This window comes from Apis cerana, linkage group LG15 (assembly GCF_029169275.1).
Source record: "Apis cerana isolate GH-2021 linkage group LG15, AcerK_1.0, whole genome shotgun sequence".
Lineage (NCBI taxonomy): Eukaryota > Metazoa > Arthropoda > Insecta > Hymenoptera > Apidae > Apis > Apis cerana.
The window spans coordinates 8,119,703-8,138,569 of NC_083866.1; the positions used below are offsets into that span (position 1 = coordinate 8,119,703).

Here is an 18,867-nt window from a genome sequence, read left to right on the forward strand (position 1 = left end):
AATAGAATTTAATTAGCACTAATGAAAATGATACGTGTTATAAATGTCTGAATAACATCTTATCTTATATCTGTTGTATATATATATATATATATGTATATGCGAACAAGATAACCATGGCTTAATACCGAGTTAATTACATTAGAAATCAGAAGCTGAATCTGACTAACTAACTGAATCCACTATTGAACTTGTACGGTAAACTTGCTTTACAAATAACCGCAGTATGAATGTCGAATTCATCGTCAAGTTATTAACTTACGAGCATTTGTTAACCTCCCCAAATAAAGTGAAATCGGGAGATATTAAAAAAAAAAAAAAAATTGCTGCAGGCGTAAACATTTTCTATTCTCTTGAAACGAATCTTTGTATCGATGTTTGAATATTGATTTTGTCCGATATTTGCATAACCCGCGGTTTAAATCGTGGATAACAATAGATGAATTGTATTTGAAAATTGTATTCGAAATCTTTTCATTTTCATCGTGAAATACCACCACGAAATAATACCTTTAATCCAAGTTGAATAACAAGAAGAAATAAATCTTATGTTTTAATAGACAATGCTCCATTGATAAACGACATTCATTCCAACATATGGTATTTCAGATCTGTCGAATTTTTACTCGACTCGCTCGATAATTATTTTAAAGATATTCTTAATTATTCGTACGTGAATTCGATCATCGCCTTTCTTCGCCATTTTCATCTCCGTTCATTTCCTCCCATTTTTCAATCATACTTCAGACGAACACTTATAAAATTCTTTCGACATCCTCTTTTATCATTTCATCTCATGCGAATCAATAATTATACAGAATGAAGCCATTACTTTTGACAGAGATTACAGACAAGAGACTGCTCCATTATTTTACTTTATAGCCAGGAAGAATAATGACCCCTAATCCGATTTTTGTTGCCGGCAGATATATCGAGAGTTGGAGCAAAGTATGAAGGAAGAAAAAAAAATCGATAGAAATAGTTCAAGTTCAAAAATGAATAATTTTCTGACAAAAATCATATTCATCATATTCGATGTTATTCGATGTAACAAGGAAACTATTATACCTGGCCGTAGACGCCGTAGAATTTGCATAGAAAAATGTAAAATTTCACGATCCAGGAGCGTACGCAGTTTCTGGAATGAAATATACGAAGATGGCCGCAACGTGCACCGCTTGAAGATTTTCCAAAGTTGCCAACAACCGTTTCACAGGTCGTCGCGAGGGCTGATCTGGTCGAAGAATTGAAAACTTCGTCCAAGAAAAATCGATCCTTTGTCCTTGAGATATGGGCCCAACGAAACGACTTGTACCTATCACGGTAACTGCGTCTTTATATTCTGGCTGCATCACACGAACCGCCGTAACTTTTTGCACGCTTCCTCCCCCTTAGCGAATAAGAATTTCGACAAAAATATTCCGCGATAGCGATAACTCACTTCCTTTCGCCCGCTGGATAAGAAGAAACTCGACATTGAATCGCGACAATGAAACTGGATGAATATTTTTTCCCCCTTTTCCTCAATTTTATCGATCATAGTTTCACCGAATTTATCGAAAGAGCATTTCACAACAATGAGAAATAATGTTTTCTTTTTCGGACGAAACTTTTATTCTTTGCTACTGGAATAAGGAATGTTAATTTTGGAAAATTGAACACGATACATTGGAATATATTTTTATCTTATACGAAGAATTAAGATAGGTATTGAGTCATTCTTCGTATCAAGTTTTTTATTATCAATTATTTAATATTTGGAAGAAAAATACAATACAATTTTTTAAAGAACTGATATTGAAAAATCAGCTTGCTTCAAAATGCAAAATTAATAAAAACAATCCGTAAGTGTTTCCACTCTTTTTTTTTCTCGTTCGTTTTTAGTTTCAGATAGATAACGCAGTAGCATACTTGCGAGTATGTAACTATCACCTACATCAACCAGTAGTCCCTAATTGGAACTTCCGGCAAGGGTAATTTTACGATTTACACTCCGGAGAAGAGGATCCTCTTTTACTCGATCAAACACAGAAATTCTCCGTCAATCTCGATCGAAAATCAACAATTTAAAATGAACAATATCAGAACGTGTGATAAAGTGAAACTTAACAAGTGCAACAGATAATTTATGGTGTAAACTTTAAGAAGAAATGTTATCTATGATTTTCGCAAATTCATGACTCAGGAAATTTATCCGCTTACTGTGTCCTTCCGTTCTTGGAAATGGAACGGAAATCCGTGATTCGAGTTAGAAAACATAATCAAACGATAAAAGCGCGAGAAAAAGATGTTACTCTATTTTTAACAATCAAATTGAATTCTCTACCATACAACTATTATATATACATATATATAATTCTAAAATAATAATGATAAAGTATAGTAATAAACGGTATAATATATAGTTTCTTACACTCGACCATTCCATTTTAACCTAACAATGTAACAAAAAAAAAAAAAGAAAAAAAAAAGAAAAAAAAAAGAAAAAAAGAACAAACGTCGAGAAAGAAGCGAGAATACTTGTCTTTATTTTCAAAGAATCTCAGAGAAATGTGCGAGACACGCTTCTTCTAAAAGGATGATTCATAAGACATAGAGATGAACGCATACGCACGCATATATCTATATGTATCTACGGATACTATGCATATGACAACGGGTCGGACATTAACCATTACAGGAACATGCATCTCGCATGAGATACGCAATCTACCGATACTTGATTAATAATTTTAATGATACTTTTAAACGAAACTCGTTACGTGTAAAGATACTTTTACGATACGAAAATAAATGTATTTACACTCACCGCTTTCGATGTAAGGAACGAGCAACAGCAACAGGAGAAAGAGAACATATCCACACGTATCACTGATCATTGTAACCATATTCTCTGCCACGGTAAGAAGCCGTTGGCTAGATATTGGCACCACCTCGCGAAAACGCGTAAACAACAATAAACAAAACAACAACGCGACGACGCGAGGAAGTAGCGATTTCGAATGATAAAGTCACTAACAGTCGAACAAGACACAGGAAACGCGACGCGGCGATAACCGATAAAATATTGGCGCGTACACTTGGAAAGCTTGATGATCCGCGAATTATCAAATACGAACCAATAATATTTCGAGTTGCATTCACTACTCAGCCTGCGTAGCAACTAGACTCTGCGTAACACAGCACACATTCGATGGTGTTTTCACTGACGTTACGTTGTGAACGCGTTCTGTTGTTCGCGCGCGCGACTTTTCGGAACAGCCGAGTCATACGCGTCGTACGAGAATCAACGGAAAATGACGGACGGCCACGGCACAAAGGACACACGGCACGTCTCGGCTCAGGGTTGATGAGCTTACGCCATCGTTTTCCACCGATATTATCACTTACACGCGGACGGTCCTTACCACCGACGATCCGCCCCTCGTAACCTTCCTCCGTCGCACGGTATTCGTCTCCCTCTCGTTTCTCGTACCTTTCTCCACTATTTACTTCTTTGCCGCTCGTTTCTCCGCGTTGACTCGTAAACGTCGTAACAGCTGACCACTCTTTTTATCACACTCTCTTACCAGATGATCCAAGATTTAGCTGACGCATCGCAGCAGCAACAAAACACACACACGACGTCGGCCAGTCGCCACCGTTGCCACTGACAGTCCTACCACCGCTAGAATTTCCGACTTCCCTGTGTCATGGCGGCGAACTGTTTGTTCGAGTTTGGACCGGCAGAGAGCGATAGTTACTGTTGCTGGAAAGGCGCTATCCTGACGCGTGACGTCATTCGATGGGATTATAGGAATTTAAATGAAAATATGTTTGTAAAAATATTTTATATAAAATGATTTATACAATTTTATTGTTATATTATTACATATATAAATTATGCATATATATATATATGCGATATCGAAATAAAATATTGATATTGATCGAAGAATGTAAAATATATGATGTGTACAAAATTATGAAATAATATATATAAATCTATATGTATATATAAAATGAATAAATAAAAAATATTTACAATCTATGTATTATGAATATTTGATTCTTTTCTTCGTTTCATTTTTATAGATGCTTTTTAAATTTTGAATTTAATGTTATATTTTTTTATTACGATTGATGAAAAAACGATTGATTCCGTAATAATAAAATATGTTCGTTCAAGCTTATATACGAAGATTAAATTATTCAAATATTTTATTAATTTACTTACAAATTACAAAAGGAAATATTTTCAAAGTACAAAATAAAAATATAATCTACTTCTACATGGAAATAAGAAATTTCACGTTTATGTGGTTGGCTGCACTTCCAGTCATTCACATTCGGGAGTTTTAAAATCCCGATATGGATAAAATTTTAATATTATCTATTAAATTATGAAACTTACTTGTTTACTTACACAAATTCCGGTAAAAATTTTTTAATTAATAATAGCTATATATATATTTTTGAGGATTGAAATATAACAGTGGAAATAGAAACCTAACCTTTTGTCATTGATAAAATTAATAATTTTTTCAATAATTGTAATCATAATTATAAAAAGTAAGATGCTTGCACACTTTTAATCACTTTTTTATTGATATTGATTTTATGATAGATGCCAATAAACATTAATGTAAAACTTTAATTGTTAATGAATAAAATGTAACCCTAATGAGGTTAACTGCGTACGTGGGAAAGTACATGCCCCGTACAATCCAACAAAAGCAATGTCGGAGACTGATTTTTTATATGTACATCCTAACAAATCTAATCGATATAATAGCGGAGAAAAATATGAGTTCAAACGTACACAAACGCGAAATTTATCCCAATGCAATTCAAGTAAATTTATTCTTAATTTTATTCTTAATCCAGTTATATATATATAATATCGTTAGACATAATTTTAATTTAATTACCGATTTAATTACCGATATTATTAATTGCCTAACAGTAGAACCATTGGAAAGAAATAATTTTCGAAGAAATCGAGAAAATGAAAGAAAATATCTGGAAAAACTGAAGGTAGAAAGACAGTTAGCTGCTATCAATTCAAAAAAAAAATCTTGCGACGAAGATTCGGAGGAGGAAAGAAACAGTTTTCGAAAAAATCTAGAAAATGAAAGGAAATATCTGGAAAAACTGAAAGTAGAAAGACACTTAGCTGCTATAAAAAAAAAACCTTGCGAAGAAGATTCGGAAGATGAGAGAAATAATTTTCGAAGAAATCGAGAAAATGAAAGAAAATATCTGGAAAAACTGAAAGCAGAAAGACAGTTGACTGCTATCAAAAAAAAACCTTGCGACGAAGATTCGGAGGAAGAAAGAAATAGTTTTCGAAAAGATCTAGAAAACGAAAGGAAATATCTGGAAAAACTGAAAGCAGAGAAACAGTTGGCTGCTATCAAAAAAAAACCTTGCGACGAAACTGAAGAAGAAGAAGAAAGAGTTAGTAATTCATGGTTCTTTCAATGTTGTAGGAGAAAGAGATTACCTGTGAAAAAAGTCCATAAAAAAAGGCCAACTTTCTGGCAACGCGTCAGAGGAAAATTTAGAAAGAAGAAAGTAAAGAAGGCCACTTTTGAAGAAGATGATGAGAAAATAAAACGGAAAAAGAAAAAAGAGAAACCCGAGTATGAGATTGACAAGCCAGATAAAGTCGAAGATGTACCTCCTGAAACTAAGGAAATAGATTTCACGAAAAGCTGTTGTTATTTATGCGCCAAAAATACGATGGCAATCGCGGCAGCACTTTCCAAAGGTGAGAAATTTCACATATCTATACAAGCATCGACAAAAGAAATAGCAACTTCCGACAAAAGCTGCAGTCCAACTATATATGTCAGAACTGTACAATCATCCGTTAAGGTAAGAACGCGCGATATAGGGACTTCGTTCCCTGAGAAGAAAAAAGAAAAGAAAGTGAAAAAACCAAAGCCAAAATTCAAAATTCCGAAGAGGCTCCAGGCTATGATCCCAAAATTAAGATTTCCCATGTATCCAAAAGTACAAACGGTTGCTTGTGAAACAGATAAATCGATGATACCACAATGTAGGGCAAGACAAGGAGTCAACTGCGTAACGGAAGCCAAAGTAGCGATGCAAGCAAAACTGAAAGCTGATAAACTTAACCAAAATTGTACAAATAAGAATTTTGTATAAATTATTTAACGCTATAGTTTCTTTTAATCGTTTTTGATATACAGTTCAGTACTTTGATATTCAGTTTAACAGAATTTTATGTGAATAATTTATTGCATCAGAGTTATACGACGTAATATGTCCATTCAATATAAATGAAATAAATTTATATGAAGTTAAAAAATTATATAAACCTCGTATATTTTTTTCGCTTATTTTTATGTAATAAATAATTTAAACGTATTTTATAATATTCGATATTTTCCATATTCTTTAAACTCTATTCTTTAATCTTTAATATTAAACAAACACATCGTAAAGATTAAAGAAAAACAAAGAATTTTTAAAATTTCTATTTATTATAGTCGCAACTTATGTACACAAAATTTCCATCTTATGCATTATTGACAACATAAATTTATATTTTACAGTCGAACATCTAATTAGCGAAAATTATCAATAAAGAAATACGTTGTACATACGTTTTTTCGTTGAATAAAATAACGATAGCGTAAGATAAAATACGATAACGTAAAGTAAGGTAGGCTCACTGTTATTTCACACGTACATCGGAATATTATGTTTTGCGAGATCGTCTTAAAGATACATTGTAAAGTCGAGAAAATAACATTCATATTTTTTATATCAAAGATTAGGACATATTAGATAAATTATTATTAAAATTATTAGATAAATTAAGATTAGACATATTAGATAATTCCACGTTGACATTCCATACTTGGTGTAATATCACGAATGCCAAAAGTAACTGTAGATAAAGAGAGGAAATAATGCGATAAGAACGAAAATGGAGTAAAAATCGCGAAATCAACGCCATCTCTAGAATGTCACTCAAATAAAACTCAATATACAAGGATTAAAAAAAAAACACTAGGATAGAGATGGCGCCAATAGTCAATTTCATTCTGACTATTGGCGCCATCTCTCGATTACCGAAGATATCTTTTTAAAAATTGAATAAGGTGAGAATTTAGATTCAGCGCCATCTACGAAGAATTTTTAGAAACGCCATTTTTTGAATATATCTATGGCACTGAGAGATGGCGCTAGTGATCAATTCTATCCTATTTCCTATCCTTCTCCAACTATTTTCTGTCCTTATATATCGAGTTTCATTTACGGCACTCTGAAGATGGCGCTGATTTCGATATTTTTACCTTATCTCTGTCCTCTTCCTACCATTTCCCCTCCTTGTCCAATATACTCTATTACAAACAAGATAGAAACACACTTTTATCGTCTTAATAATCTTTAAGACGTGGAAAATATAGATATTCTCTGCTCTACAATGCGCGCGATTCTACGCTACGTAAAGCAAGCTAATGCTATTTGCGATATATAAACAGCTCAAGGAATACTTTAAAGCAAAGTGTATTGTACTGTGTGTGTCGAAAGCTGTGAATTCGTGAATCAATTCAATCAAATATCCATGAATACGATAAACGCACTCGAATAAATTTATGAAAGGATGGTATCAAAAACGAAATTATTACTTTTCTTTAACTTTACCAACTTTTGTTTTTCCGTCGAATAATGTAATTCCTCTCACTCACCGCTCTTTTGCGAGATCATGTAGGAAATATAGGAGAGTCCTATTAAACGTCACGTTTTATCCTCGTCTGCGACGACGCGAGTGATCGTACATATCCTTTTATAGGGTATCGGACGACGATACCGGCCGCGGCGGTATCGTCATCGTCATCGCGTTCATATCGTCCGACGTTGGAGTTCCAAAGACGAGGGGCGCGGTGTAATAGGGTAACAGGGGATACTGCGCCGGTGGAAAGTAGGTAGGCGGGAAAAGTCCTTGCCTCTGGGCGATTTTTAATCTCGAGGTAAGCTGCTTCTTCCACTTGGTGCGACGATTTTGAAACCACGTTTTTATCTGTACCTCGGTCAAGTTTAGGGACTTGGACAGCTCCATGCGTTTGCTCACGCTCAAATACTTGTCGATCTGTCGAAAGGAAATTTATATGTAATATAACCATACCAATTTCAATTCTTATCGAAATAATTTTAATCTCTCTCTCCTTCTCTCTGTTTCTCGTTCCTCTTTTTCGAGAGGAGTGTGCGCAAGTGATTCGAACGGCAACGTAACGGAGTCGTGTCAAGATAAACGGCACGAGAGAAAAAAAAAAAAAGAAAAAAGAAAAAATCGATATTTGAGCAAAGGATCGTGGTCGTTAAAAGAGTAACACTTGCATGAAACTTGCATGAATTTCGTAAACAGTAAAACAGAAAATATTTAGCGTTCGGGATGTGTGCTCTTGCCGTGTGTGTGTAAAAGTATAAGTCAATTGATTTAATAGTTTGCACCGTGCATACTTTTCTTCGGTTCAACCGCAAATAATCGTAAAGATTGTTCATAATTGTTTTCGCGGAATAGACTAGTAAATATTTTATGTCAATTAGATACAAATTATTCATAGGCTGCGTTTCTTGATCTTTTCAATTATCCGTTAAACATTTTTTTTTTTTCTTCTTCTTCTTCTTCTTCTTCTCTTGCAAAAATTCTTATGCTAAATACACGCGAGTTTAACGCGGCACACACTTTTATATACATATATACATATATAAAAATCTTTTCTATCGCAAAACTGCAGGAACGTCTATAACCAAAAATAAAATAAATCTGAAAGTATTTCCGCGAGGATGTATAATAAACTCACCTTGAATTCGGCCTCGAGCCTCTCCAATTGTTTCGCACTGTACGCTTGCCGCGGTTTCCTGTCGATGCCCGGCTTCCTGGACCGTCTTCCGCTCGGTTTAGGCGCTGCTGATCGCGAACGATCGAAAATAAAATAAATTTCGTCAGGTTGAAATGTAAAAGAAAAAAAAAAAGGGGGAAGGAGGAAAAGGTGAATTTTTGAGAATTTCGGAAAGGAGGACTGGAGAAAGAAGTCGAGTCGAGATGGGTGACAGGCGCGAGTCGACGTGGCCAGACCTTCCCGATGATTTACAGCCGTGATAATAAAAATTTAACATAACAATGATTGGCTCTTAATCGTTCCGTCTAACTTGGCTCGGCTCGTAGCCAATTACCACTTTCTTCGGCTCGGGACGGCGATTGGGCCGCGGCCAGATTTGCCAAGCGTGTCTAAAACATGTGGGATCGTTTGGGGAACGTGTGACATCTTAGTGCAAACACGGGGCGACGAATGTGGGAAAGAGGTGGGCAAACAGTTTATACCGAGGAACGTTTGGACGCGATTATCATTCGGTCGCAAACAAGTTGCACACATTTCCGTTCAAGGGGTTATATGAGGCATTATACCGTTGTTAGTCGCATTTAGATGATGACCTGCGGCTGGGAGGGACCCAAGGGGACGGACGAAGGGGACGAATCGTTCGATTCGAATCGAACACGGATACCTTGAATACGGGCCAAAGTTTTTAAGCTTTTCCAAGATTTTTCTACATTTTCTACGATTCTACGAAAGCAATTATTTTTTATAATGTTTTACGCACGAAAGTTTTAAGTAAGATTAGGCTTCCAGGATTTTCTATTTATTCGATTCTGGAGAAATTGAGAGATATGAAAAGGGATTATTTTGTATATTCGGAAGTTTTAATTAAGCTTGGGAGATTTAATAGTTAATTATTTCGTTTAGCCTTAATTTGAAGAAAGTTTTAATTAAAATTAAGCTTCCAAGATTTTTCTACATTTCTACGATTCTGTAAAAGTTGAGATATCGGAAAGGGATTATTTTGTATATTCGAAAGTTTTAGTTAAGCTTCGAAGATTTAATAGTTAATTATTTCGTTTATCTTTAATTTGAACATGAAAGTTTTAACTAAGATTAAGCTTCCAAGATTTTCTATTTATTCGATTCTGTAAAAGTTGAGATATCGAAAAAGGATTATTTTTTATATCTGAAGACGAAAATTTTAACTAAGATTAGGTTTCCAAAATTTTCTATTTATTCGATTCTGTAAAAGTTGAGATATCGAAAAGGGATTATTTTCTATATTCGAAAGTTTCAATTAAGCTTCGAAGATTTAGATTTCGTTTATCCTTAATTTGAATACAGACGAAAATTTTAACTAAGATTAGGCTTCCAAGATTTTCTATTTATTCGATTCTGTAAAAATTGAGATATCGAAAAGAGATTATTTTCTATATCTGTAATTTGAATGCAGACGAAGATTTTTAATTGAGATTAAGGTTTGAAGATTTTTCTACATTCTGCGATTCTGTAAAAATTGAGATATCGAAAAGGAATTATTTTTATATTCGTAATGCAGACGAAAATTTTAACTAAGATTAGGTTTCCAAAATTTTCTATTTATTCGATTCTGTAAAAATTGAGATATCGAAAAGGAATTATTTTTATATTTGTAATGCAGATAAAAGTTTTAAGATTAAGATTAGGTTTCCAAAATTTTCTATTTATTTGATTTTGTAAAAGTTGAGATATCGAAAAGGAACAATTTTCTATAGTTTTTCGAAAGTTTTAATTAAGCCTCGAAGATTTATTAGTTAATTATTTCCTTAATTTGAATAGGGACGAAAATTTTGGCTTAAGCTTGGAAGATTTTTCTACATTCGATTCTGTAAAAGTTGAGATATCGAAAAGAGATTATTTTCTATGCCCGTAATTTGAAAGATGGAAAATTAAGATATCAAAAAGGAATTATTTTTTATATCCTTAATTCGAATACAGACCAAAGTTTTAACTAAGATTAAGCCTGGAAGATTTTTTATTCATTCTATAAAATTATTAATTATTTCCAATATCCGTTTATTAATTATTTCCAATTTTCCTACATTCGATTCTACGTAAAAATTAGGATATCAAAAATTTTCTGTATCCTCGTCTTTTCTTTTTATCAATTTAATCAATTGCGATGAAATGAGTCACGCGATTTTCTCGTTGGAAAATAGAAACATCGGGATAGATTGGAAGATTTTTTGGTTGCAAATCTTGAAATTGTTGCTGTAAACAATGTCCACGACTTTCTGGTGAAACGAAACGAATTGTCCAACGAGTTCTGGAAAATCGCGATGACTTCGCCTCCCCTGAAACGAACCTCCTCCTCCTTTTTCCCTTGTTTAACGTCCAGTTAGCTACTCGGCCCTTACACTCTGAACCAACAAACAGATGTCGCGCGTTTACACAAACCGTATTTCGTATTATTTTCTCGTAAACGTTTCCAGATACGTTACAAATACGCGACAATTTCTCTCTACGACTTTCCCTCAAAAACGTGTTTCAAAATTTTCAAAATCACTTTATCCTTCGCGTGAAAAGGAGAAAAAGAAACTCAATTCTTCTTCGAATTAAAAATTTTATGAAAAAGGTAGGAAAAAAAAAAAGAAAAAATTAAACGTCAAAACAAAGAGGAATCCAAAATCCAAATGTTTCTCCTTTTCTCTGTTCTTCTTTCCCTCCAAAATGTGTTTCAAAATCACTTTATCCTTCGCGTGAAAAGGAGAAAAAGAAACTCAATTCTTCTTCGAATTAAAAATTTTATGAATTCGATGAAAAAGGTAGGAAAAAAAAAGAAAAAATTAAACGTCAAAACAAAGAGGAATCCAAAATCCAAGTGTTTCTCCTTTTCTCTGCACGACTTTCCCTCCAAAATTGCGTGAAAAGGAGAAAAAGAAACTAAATTCTTCTTCGAATTAAAAATTTTATGAAAAAGGTAGGAAAAAAAAAAAGAAAAAATTAAACGTCAAAACAAAGAGGAATCCAAAATCCAAATGTTTCTCCTTTTCTCTGTTCTTCTTTCCCTCCAAAATGTGTTTCAAAATTTTCAAAATCACTTTATCCTTCGCGTGAAAAAGAGAAAAAGAAACTTAATTCTTCTTCGAATTAAAAATTTTATGAAAAAGGTAGGAAAAAAAAAAAGAAAAAATTAAACGTCAAAACAAAGAGGAATCCAAAATCCAAGTGTTTCTCCTTTTCTCTGCACGACTTTCCCTCCAAAATTGCGTGAAAAGGAGAAAAAGAAACTAAATTCTTCTTCGAATTAAAAATTTTATGAATTCGATGAAAAAGATAGGAAAAAAAAAAAAGAAAAAATTAAACGTCAAAACAAAGAGGAATCTAAAATCCAAGTGTTTCTCCTTTTAATTAACGCGGTTTAACGCGTGTCTCTATTTATAACTTTTGCCTCCTCCGAATTAAATTTTTCATTCTCGAGGAGCCGATTTCTCTCTCTCTCTCTCTCTCTCTCCTTCTTCCAAATCCCGAATAGGATTTCTCCGTTCCGATCGATCGATATTTCTAGGAAACGAGCGACGATTATCGGGCAAAAATGCACGAAACGCGCAGCGACGGAGGAAAGAAGAGTGACGGAATAAAGATTTACGAGTGTGTACAGAGACGTTTAGCACCTCTCCGGAAGGTGGTTAGAGTAACGTCGCTGATAAATGGGCTTCTAACAGCATGGCGGATAGTAGCGAAAGAAGAGGAGCAACGATGGCGGATTCAAGTTTATTATATATTTTCGAGTCGACGTCCGTTGGAAAAACGAGAGAAAACGGGGAAAGGTAAATGGAAAAATAAGGGAATTCTTGGAAGAGCGACGACTTTTTTGTTCATCTCGTGAAAATATACGTCTGAATTGGAGAAGGGACGTCGATTCGTCGTTCGTGCAGGATAGAATTTTGCGTATTGAACGGTGGATTTCTGAAAAGAAAAATGCTGATTTCCGTAGAATAACGAGAAGATACAGAGATGGAAATAGGAGAAATCGACGAGAGATAGGAGAAGAAAGAGGCACGATTCTGAGGATTTATTCTTCGTTTTGCAGGAATCGTAGAGAATTGGACGATGGAGGAAAGGAAAAATAGTTTGATGCTGGCCAAAAAATATTCTTCAATGTACGATAATTTCTAAGAAATTAATAAATTAAATACATCGAGAAATAGAAGAGGCGCGATTCGATGATTTGTTCTTCGCGTTGTTATTCAGAAAATATCGTGACGGAGAGATTATAAAAAAAGAGAAGACAAACCACTTTTTATTCGTAAAATATATTTCAATTGGAGAAGAACTGTCTCTGATGATCATGCACGATGTATGAATTTCTGGAAAATGTTAATTTCTGCGACAAAAGTGATATATTTCACGATCTAGGAATAGAAGCGAGGAGAAGAGGCATAATTTCTGGAAAATGTTAATTTCTGCGACAAAAGTGATATATTTCACGATCGAGGAATAGAAGCGAGGAGAAGAGGCATAATTTCTGGAAAATGTTAATTTCTGCGACAAAAGTGATACATTTCACGATCGAGAAAAGGAAAAAGAGCATCTTCGATGATTTATTCTTCGTTATTCTTTGATAGAAAGACCATGCAACAATTTCTAAAAAAATGTTTATTTTTATAACGAAAGTGTATTTCGCGATCGAGAAACAGAACCAAGGAAAAGAGATGTAAGGTTTAAGCAGGACACAATAATTTTTAAAAAATGTTAATTTCTGGAATTTTTAATGATCATGATAGAACGATAGAATTTTGTACGACACAATAATTTTTAAAAAATGTTAATGTAACAAAAATAATATATTTCAGGATCGAGAAATAGAAGCAAGGAAAAGAAATATTAGAAATATTAATTTAAAAAGAAATATTAATTTCTGGGACAAAAGTAACATATTTCACGATCGAGAAATAGAAGCAAAGAAAAAAGGCAACAATTTCTAAAAAATGTTAATTTCCGCAGCAAAATATATATTTTATGATTCAGAAATAGAAACAATGAAAAGAGATATAACAATTTTTAAAAAAAATGTCAAATTCCGCAACAAAATATATATTTTACGATTCAGAAATAGAAGCAATGAAAAGAGATATAACAATTTCTAAAAGAAATATTAATTTCCGCAACAAAATATATATTTCATGATCGAGAAAATATAGAAATAGAAGGAAAATAGATATAACAATTTCTAAAAGAAATATTAATTTCCCCAAGAAAATTAACATATTTCACGATTCAGAAATAGAAGCAAGGAAAAAAGGCGTAAGAATTTTTAAAAAATTTCCGCAAGAAAAATAATTTCACGATCGAGAAATAGAAGGAAAGATGGACGCATCTTGGACGATTCGTTAGTTAGGAGGTAGCGCGACAAAGAGGCAGGGGTTAAAGCCAAGAGGAAAAGTTCGATTCGCGGCGGGCGCGAAAAATATCTTACAGACGCGGCAACAGAATTAAGGGGCTAGAATACAACACTCCCCCTGCTGTAGCTGTTAATGCGACGCTCGCGTGTCGAATAGCTGTTACGATAGACGCCTCGACTAATCTCCTCTTCCCTTAAGATACGAAAGAACACACCTCGATTTCGCTTTTCCCCTTTTCCCCATTGTACGCGAAAATGGAATCATGGCCGATAAGTTATTATTACGAGACGAGAGTAATTAGACAGTTTCTTTTCCCCTTTCAAACATCATTTTCTCTGATCAGGAATGGAAAAGAAAAAAAAACGGACGTCGATCGAGGAGGAATAATTTACCTGTCCAAACGTGTTCTAGCACGTCGATCGCATGCAGATCTCACCTTGCAGGCCGAAAAGTTGGCCAGGTTTCGACTGCGCGAACCAACTGTTGTACAAAATGGACGCAGAAGCGAGAGACGTCGCCGAATAAGCGGGATCCGGGGAACCGAGGGTGGTCACATCCGAGTAGGAGAATCCTGCAGCTGGATACAAACCTGTTGAAACGGCCGGATAATAAATAATAATAGAAAGAAAAATACAATTTCTACGATTAATTAGGAGTTTGCGTCTTGGGTTGACCAAACTCTTTCTAAGGGGAGTAAATAATATTAAAAGGGGGGGAGGGGCTTATTGGAAACAGAAAAGAAAGATATTTTACCCGAATTAGCGGCCGATACGACGTTAGATCCGATAAACTGACTCCCTTCCATCCTCTCCTCCTCCTCCTCCTCCTCCTCCTCTTCCTGCTCCTCTTCCCTGCCCCCCTCGGGGCAATTCGAATCGACGCGCACCCCAGCGACGTCCTTCTTCCTCTTCTTCCTCTTCTCACGCCTCCCGAGAATATTATCTATCGTGAAAGCCGTCGTGGACCCGGCCACCACGCTCGAATTCTTCCTCTCCTTCCCTCTTTGCTCCCTCCCCCCGCCCATCCCTTCGTAAACACTTTCACCGCTCGAATCAGACTCGTAACCCATCGCCATCGAGGCCCGGCGAACGTCGTCCCCGATGATTTCGACGAATCCCTCCCTCTCCACGACCATGTTTCCATCGTCTCCCCTCCGCGTCCTCCCCTCGTCCTTCCTCACCTTGCTGCGATCGTCATGACGATCTCGACGAAAATCCATGCCTCCAAAATGCGAGCGAAGACGAAAAGATATTTATTTATTTACTTCTTCCTCACGCGATCCTTCCTTTCTCCTTCCGCGTCCGAAAATTTTTCCATTCCGCGCACGTTCTCGAAGAGAGACATCGGGGATCCGGAAGAATCATCTCGACGGATTCCACGTTTCAACGGATACGACGCCTCCTCCCCGTATCGCACATTTCTTCTATGCGTATATATATATATTTATATACATATATACATATATGGCGTTCACTCGAGTGTCACGGCTCCCAAAATATATACAGAAATGTAATCTCTAATCTCCACGACTAATCTCGCTCAACCTTCCGGAAGCAACCGCCTCGAAATGTATGACAGGTGGCACGTGTCCGTGGTCCACAAGAACCTCCCAGACTCCCCACCCGAGACGAAGGCGAGGGAAGGTCATCCCCGTCCCCACTCGCTGTTACACCAGATCGGAGTAGGGGTCAAAAGCTTATTCACACCGGTTTTAACGTTCCTTTACTTAACCGAGTGTATAACCGCGAATAAATCGATAGGAGTACGCGTCCTATCTACATAATCCACCGAGAAATCTTCTTTCGAAACATTTTGCGAAACATTTGCGAAAGGAAAGGAAAGGAGAGGAAAGGAAAGATTCTTTCCTGTATCCTTATTGTATTTTGCTTGTTAAATTATATAATATATTATCGACGTGCTAAAGTTTCAATAACTTCGAAATTATCAATTTGTTAATTAATCGTTCTAGGACACGTTTGACGAACTCGTTTGGATAGTCCAGTTTGCGTTAATTGCGTGGTCGGTAATATTTATCGGCGGATATGCGCGGGATAACGTTTGGTCCGGTTTTTATAGGGCGATATGCGCAGTAGCGAGGTTTTATCTATGGGAAAAGAGCTGGTCGGAAGGAGGGGCTCGGATTGGCCGATTGGAGGCGCATGCCCGCCCGTAGCGTCCGCCTTCTTCGACCCCCCTATTTCAGAGGTTTGTGTCAGCAAACTAATGGTTCCCTCTCTATACACACTCTGGCAATGGATAAACGCCTCTGCCGTACGGAGAACGTTCGTGAAAAAGTACCGCAAAACACTTCTTCACGCGTTTACTAAACTCCTTGCGCAGAGGTTCTCACTCGAACCCAATTTGAAATTTAGAATTGAGATCGTTGAGAGATTTCGATATTCGGTCGGACGGGAGTGAAGAAATCTTTTATTTTTATCTTTCAGGATAAACTTTCAGGATAATTTCTCTTATCGATCGAGATTTTTATAGCAGGATTATATTATATCTTGAGAGAATTTTTTCTTTTTCGGTCGGGATGGAAGTGAAGAAATTTTTTAAAGTTTTTTAAAGTTTCAGGATAATTTCTTTTATCGATCGAGATTTTTGTTATTATTTTTTTTTTTAATTGCAGTCTTAGATCAAACTGAGACAGAATACGAATTTGCACTCCACTGATCGTAAGTCGATAAGTGAATAATTATCTTAAAATTCTATCGCGTTATTTCAACGATTTCGCTCAAGTATCTCGCTTGAGCGAAATTTGAGATTCGCGGATCTCCATTTTTTTAGCGATACATTTTCGATCGAGCCGTATACCTGTTTCTGTTTACAAACTTGAAACGCGTAGCATTTCCAGAGTAAGCGGAACCATTAGTTTTACAGACTCGTTCACAATCTCGATGTTCATCCCTGTGTACATCGTAAATCTATCGAGTTCTACCGAGTTAAAGGACCATTCACGATTCTGACTACTTTTTACCACGGATTCGCATCATCAATTCGTTCTATCGTTATATCGCGTAGAAAAGAGTAAAAAGGGATGATCTTTTCAAGATATTTACACGTTGAATATTGTAGAGATGATCTTTCGGGAATAACGGGAATAAAAATCAATCCAAAACATAAATGGAGGTTTCTTAAAAAATTTTAAATACAAATTTTAAAATCAATTTCTTTCTTCTTTATATCGCTTAAAAGGGATATTGTTAATATGGTAAAAGCAATCTTTCAAATAACACGCATAAAAAAATCATTCTAAATCTATAACTAACGTAAATGAAAGTTTTTAAAAAAAGTAAAAAAAAAAAAATTCAAATAACACCGATAAAAGAAACGGCTCAATCAACGGAAGTCTCTTATAAACAATAAAGGAGAAATTAAAGAGGTTTTAAATATTTCGTAAAGTCTATAATTAGTTTTAATTGGCCGATAAAAGATACAGTTAAACTTTCATTAAAAAAAAAAAAAAATGAAGAAAAAAAAGGGGGGGGGAAGAAAAAAAAAGGAGATTTCGTACCTTTTACCCGTGTTTTACGAGCATACTTGAGCAATTTAAGCGTGCAAGTGACGTGAACAAATATTGAGTACCGGTTACATGAAACGAAATCCCGTGCATCGTCTTTTCGTTAGGTGTGAAAGGAGGAAGTAACGACATGGTCGTGGCGCACATGGAATTTCACGGACAAAGTTAGTATCTACATCTCGTTCCAGGAAACCATTACGGACCCTTAAAACGTCTTTCAAATTCACAGTTTAAAAATAAAAATCATCTTTCACTTTTTTTATGGATTTGAATCTTCTTAACGTAATAAAAATTTCCCACCTCATTTCGTTTCATACATCTTTCCTCTTATATATATATATATATATACATAATTATTTCACGAGAAACGAACAAATTAATAATTCTTGTATACACGTCGATTTCAAAATTTCAATTTTTCTCTCCCATCCTCCTCTTCCTTAATTATTCTTCCTTAATTACTTACAAATTATTTTACAGAGAGAGAGAGAGAGAGAGAGAGATGGTCTCTTTCTTCTGAAAAGAAAAAAGAAGAAAGAAGAATTATGCAAGATGAGGTGACAAGATCTCGTGGAAGAGGGACGAATCGAAACGTTGGTTGGAATAGACGAAAGATTTCACGAAAAGAAGCTGTACTTGTTGTTGTATCATTGTTGAAAAAAGCTGGACGAAACAGCCCGAATGGACCATCATCCCACGGGCGATACGGACTTTACTTTTTCGTTTGGTGCACGCTGCGCCCGCGTAATTGAAACGATCAATCAAACACCTGAGAAAAGGAGGGTGGTGGGTACTAACGCGGCCACAAATTGCCGTGGAACGTTTTCACACACACGTACGCGCGCACGTATAAGGTTTATCGATGCCACACCTCCCCCCTCCCCAATAACAGCTCTCAACGTTGCGTTTGTTTCGTCCTTCAAGTTTCCTTTTCTCCTTCCTTCCATTTAAAAATAAACAAAGCGGCAATAACATATTTTTCCTCTTTCCTTCTATCCCTGACACGACACGAGGATGCTTACGCTGGTTAATATGATGAAATGGGAAGAATAAAAGGATTTGCCGTAACAGACGAAACGAGTTAGTTCGATCGCGATTCGATAATAGAATTTTTAGAACG

The 18,867-nt window shown here is 35.6% G+C and overlaps 3 protein-coding genes and 1 long non-coding RNA gene across 7 annotated transcripts in view; 2 read left to right on the top strand and 2 right to left on the bottom strand.

Annotated features, from left to right (window-relative positions):
- LOC108001185 (disintegrin and metalloproteinase domain-containing protein 10) overlaps positions 1-4,031 on the bottom strand; it is a 119,908-nt gene extending 115,877 nt beyond the window's left edge. For all 3 annotated transcript variants that reach the window (XM_062086020.1, XM_062086018.1, XM_062086017.1), the window contains exon 1: positions 2,810-4,031. In XM_062086020.1, the coding sequence (XP_061942004.1) occupies positions 2,810-2,888 (79 nt within the window). In that variant the 5' untranslated portion in view covers positions 2,889-4,031. The remainder of the gene's footprint in view (positions 1-2,809) is intronic.
- Positions 767-2,404, top strand: LOC133667424 (uncharacterized). The gene is made up of 2 exons (XR_009832916.1): positions 767-1,323; positions 1,885-2,404. It is a non-coding gene; the product is annotated as an uncharacterized LOC133667424 (long non-coding RNA).
- A 285-nt stretch (positions 4,032-4,316) lies between the features above and the next one.
- LOC107997391 (uncharacterized) lies at positions 4,317-6,984 on the top strand. The gene is made up of 3 exons (XM_017055951.3): positions 4,317-4,415; positions 4,607-4,833; positions 4,946-6,984. Exons 2-3 carry the CDS (start codon positions 4,719-4,721, stop codon positions 6,151-6,153), a joined length of 1,323 nt encoding a protein of 440 aa, XP_016911440.2. The 5' UTR covers positions 4,317-4,415; positions 4,607-4,718; the 3' UTR covers positions 6,154-6,984.
- Positions 6,473-16,550, bottom strand: LOC107997366 (homeobox protein engrailed-2-B). 2 transcript variants are annotated; one of them, XM_028666541.2, is made up of 4 exons: positions 14,978-16,550; positions 14,661-14,813; positions 8,823-8,929; positions 6,473-8,107 (listed from the first exon to the last, which is right to left on the bottom strand). In XM_028666541.2, the coding sequence occupies exons 1-4, from the start codon at positions 15,441-15,443 to the stop codon at positions 7,805-7,807; spliced, it is 1,029 nt and encodes a 342-aa protein (XP_028522342.2). In that variant the 5' UTR covers positions 15,444-16,550; the 3' UTR covers positions 6,473-7,804. The 2 variants fall into 2 exon arrangements, with proteins under 2 accessions (XP_028522342.2, XP_016911400.2); XM_017055911.3 differs by having other exon boundaries at positions 8,823-8,926; positions 14,978-16,427.
- Positions 16,551-18,867: the final 2,317 nt, after the last annotated feature.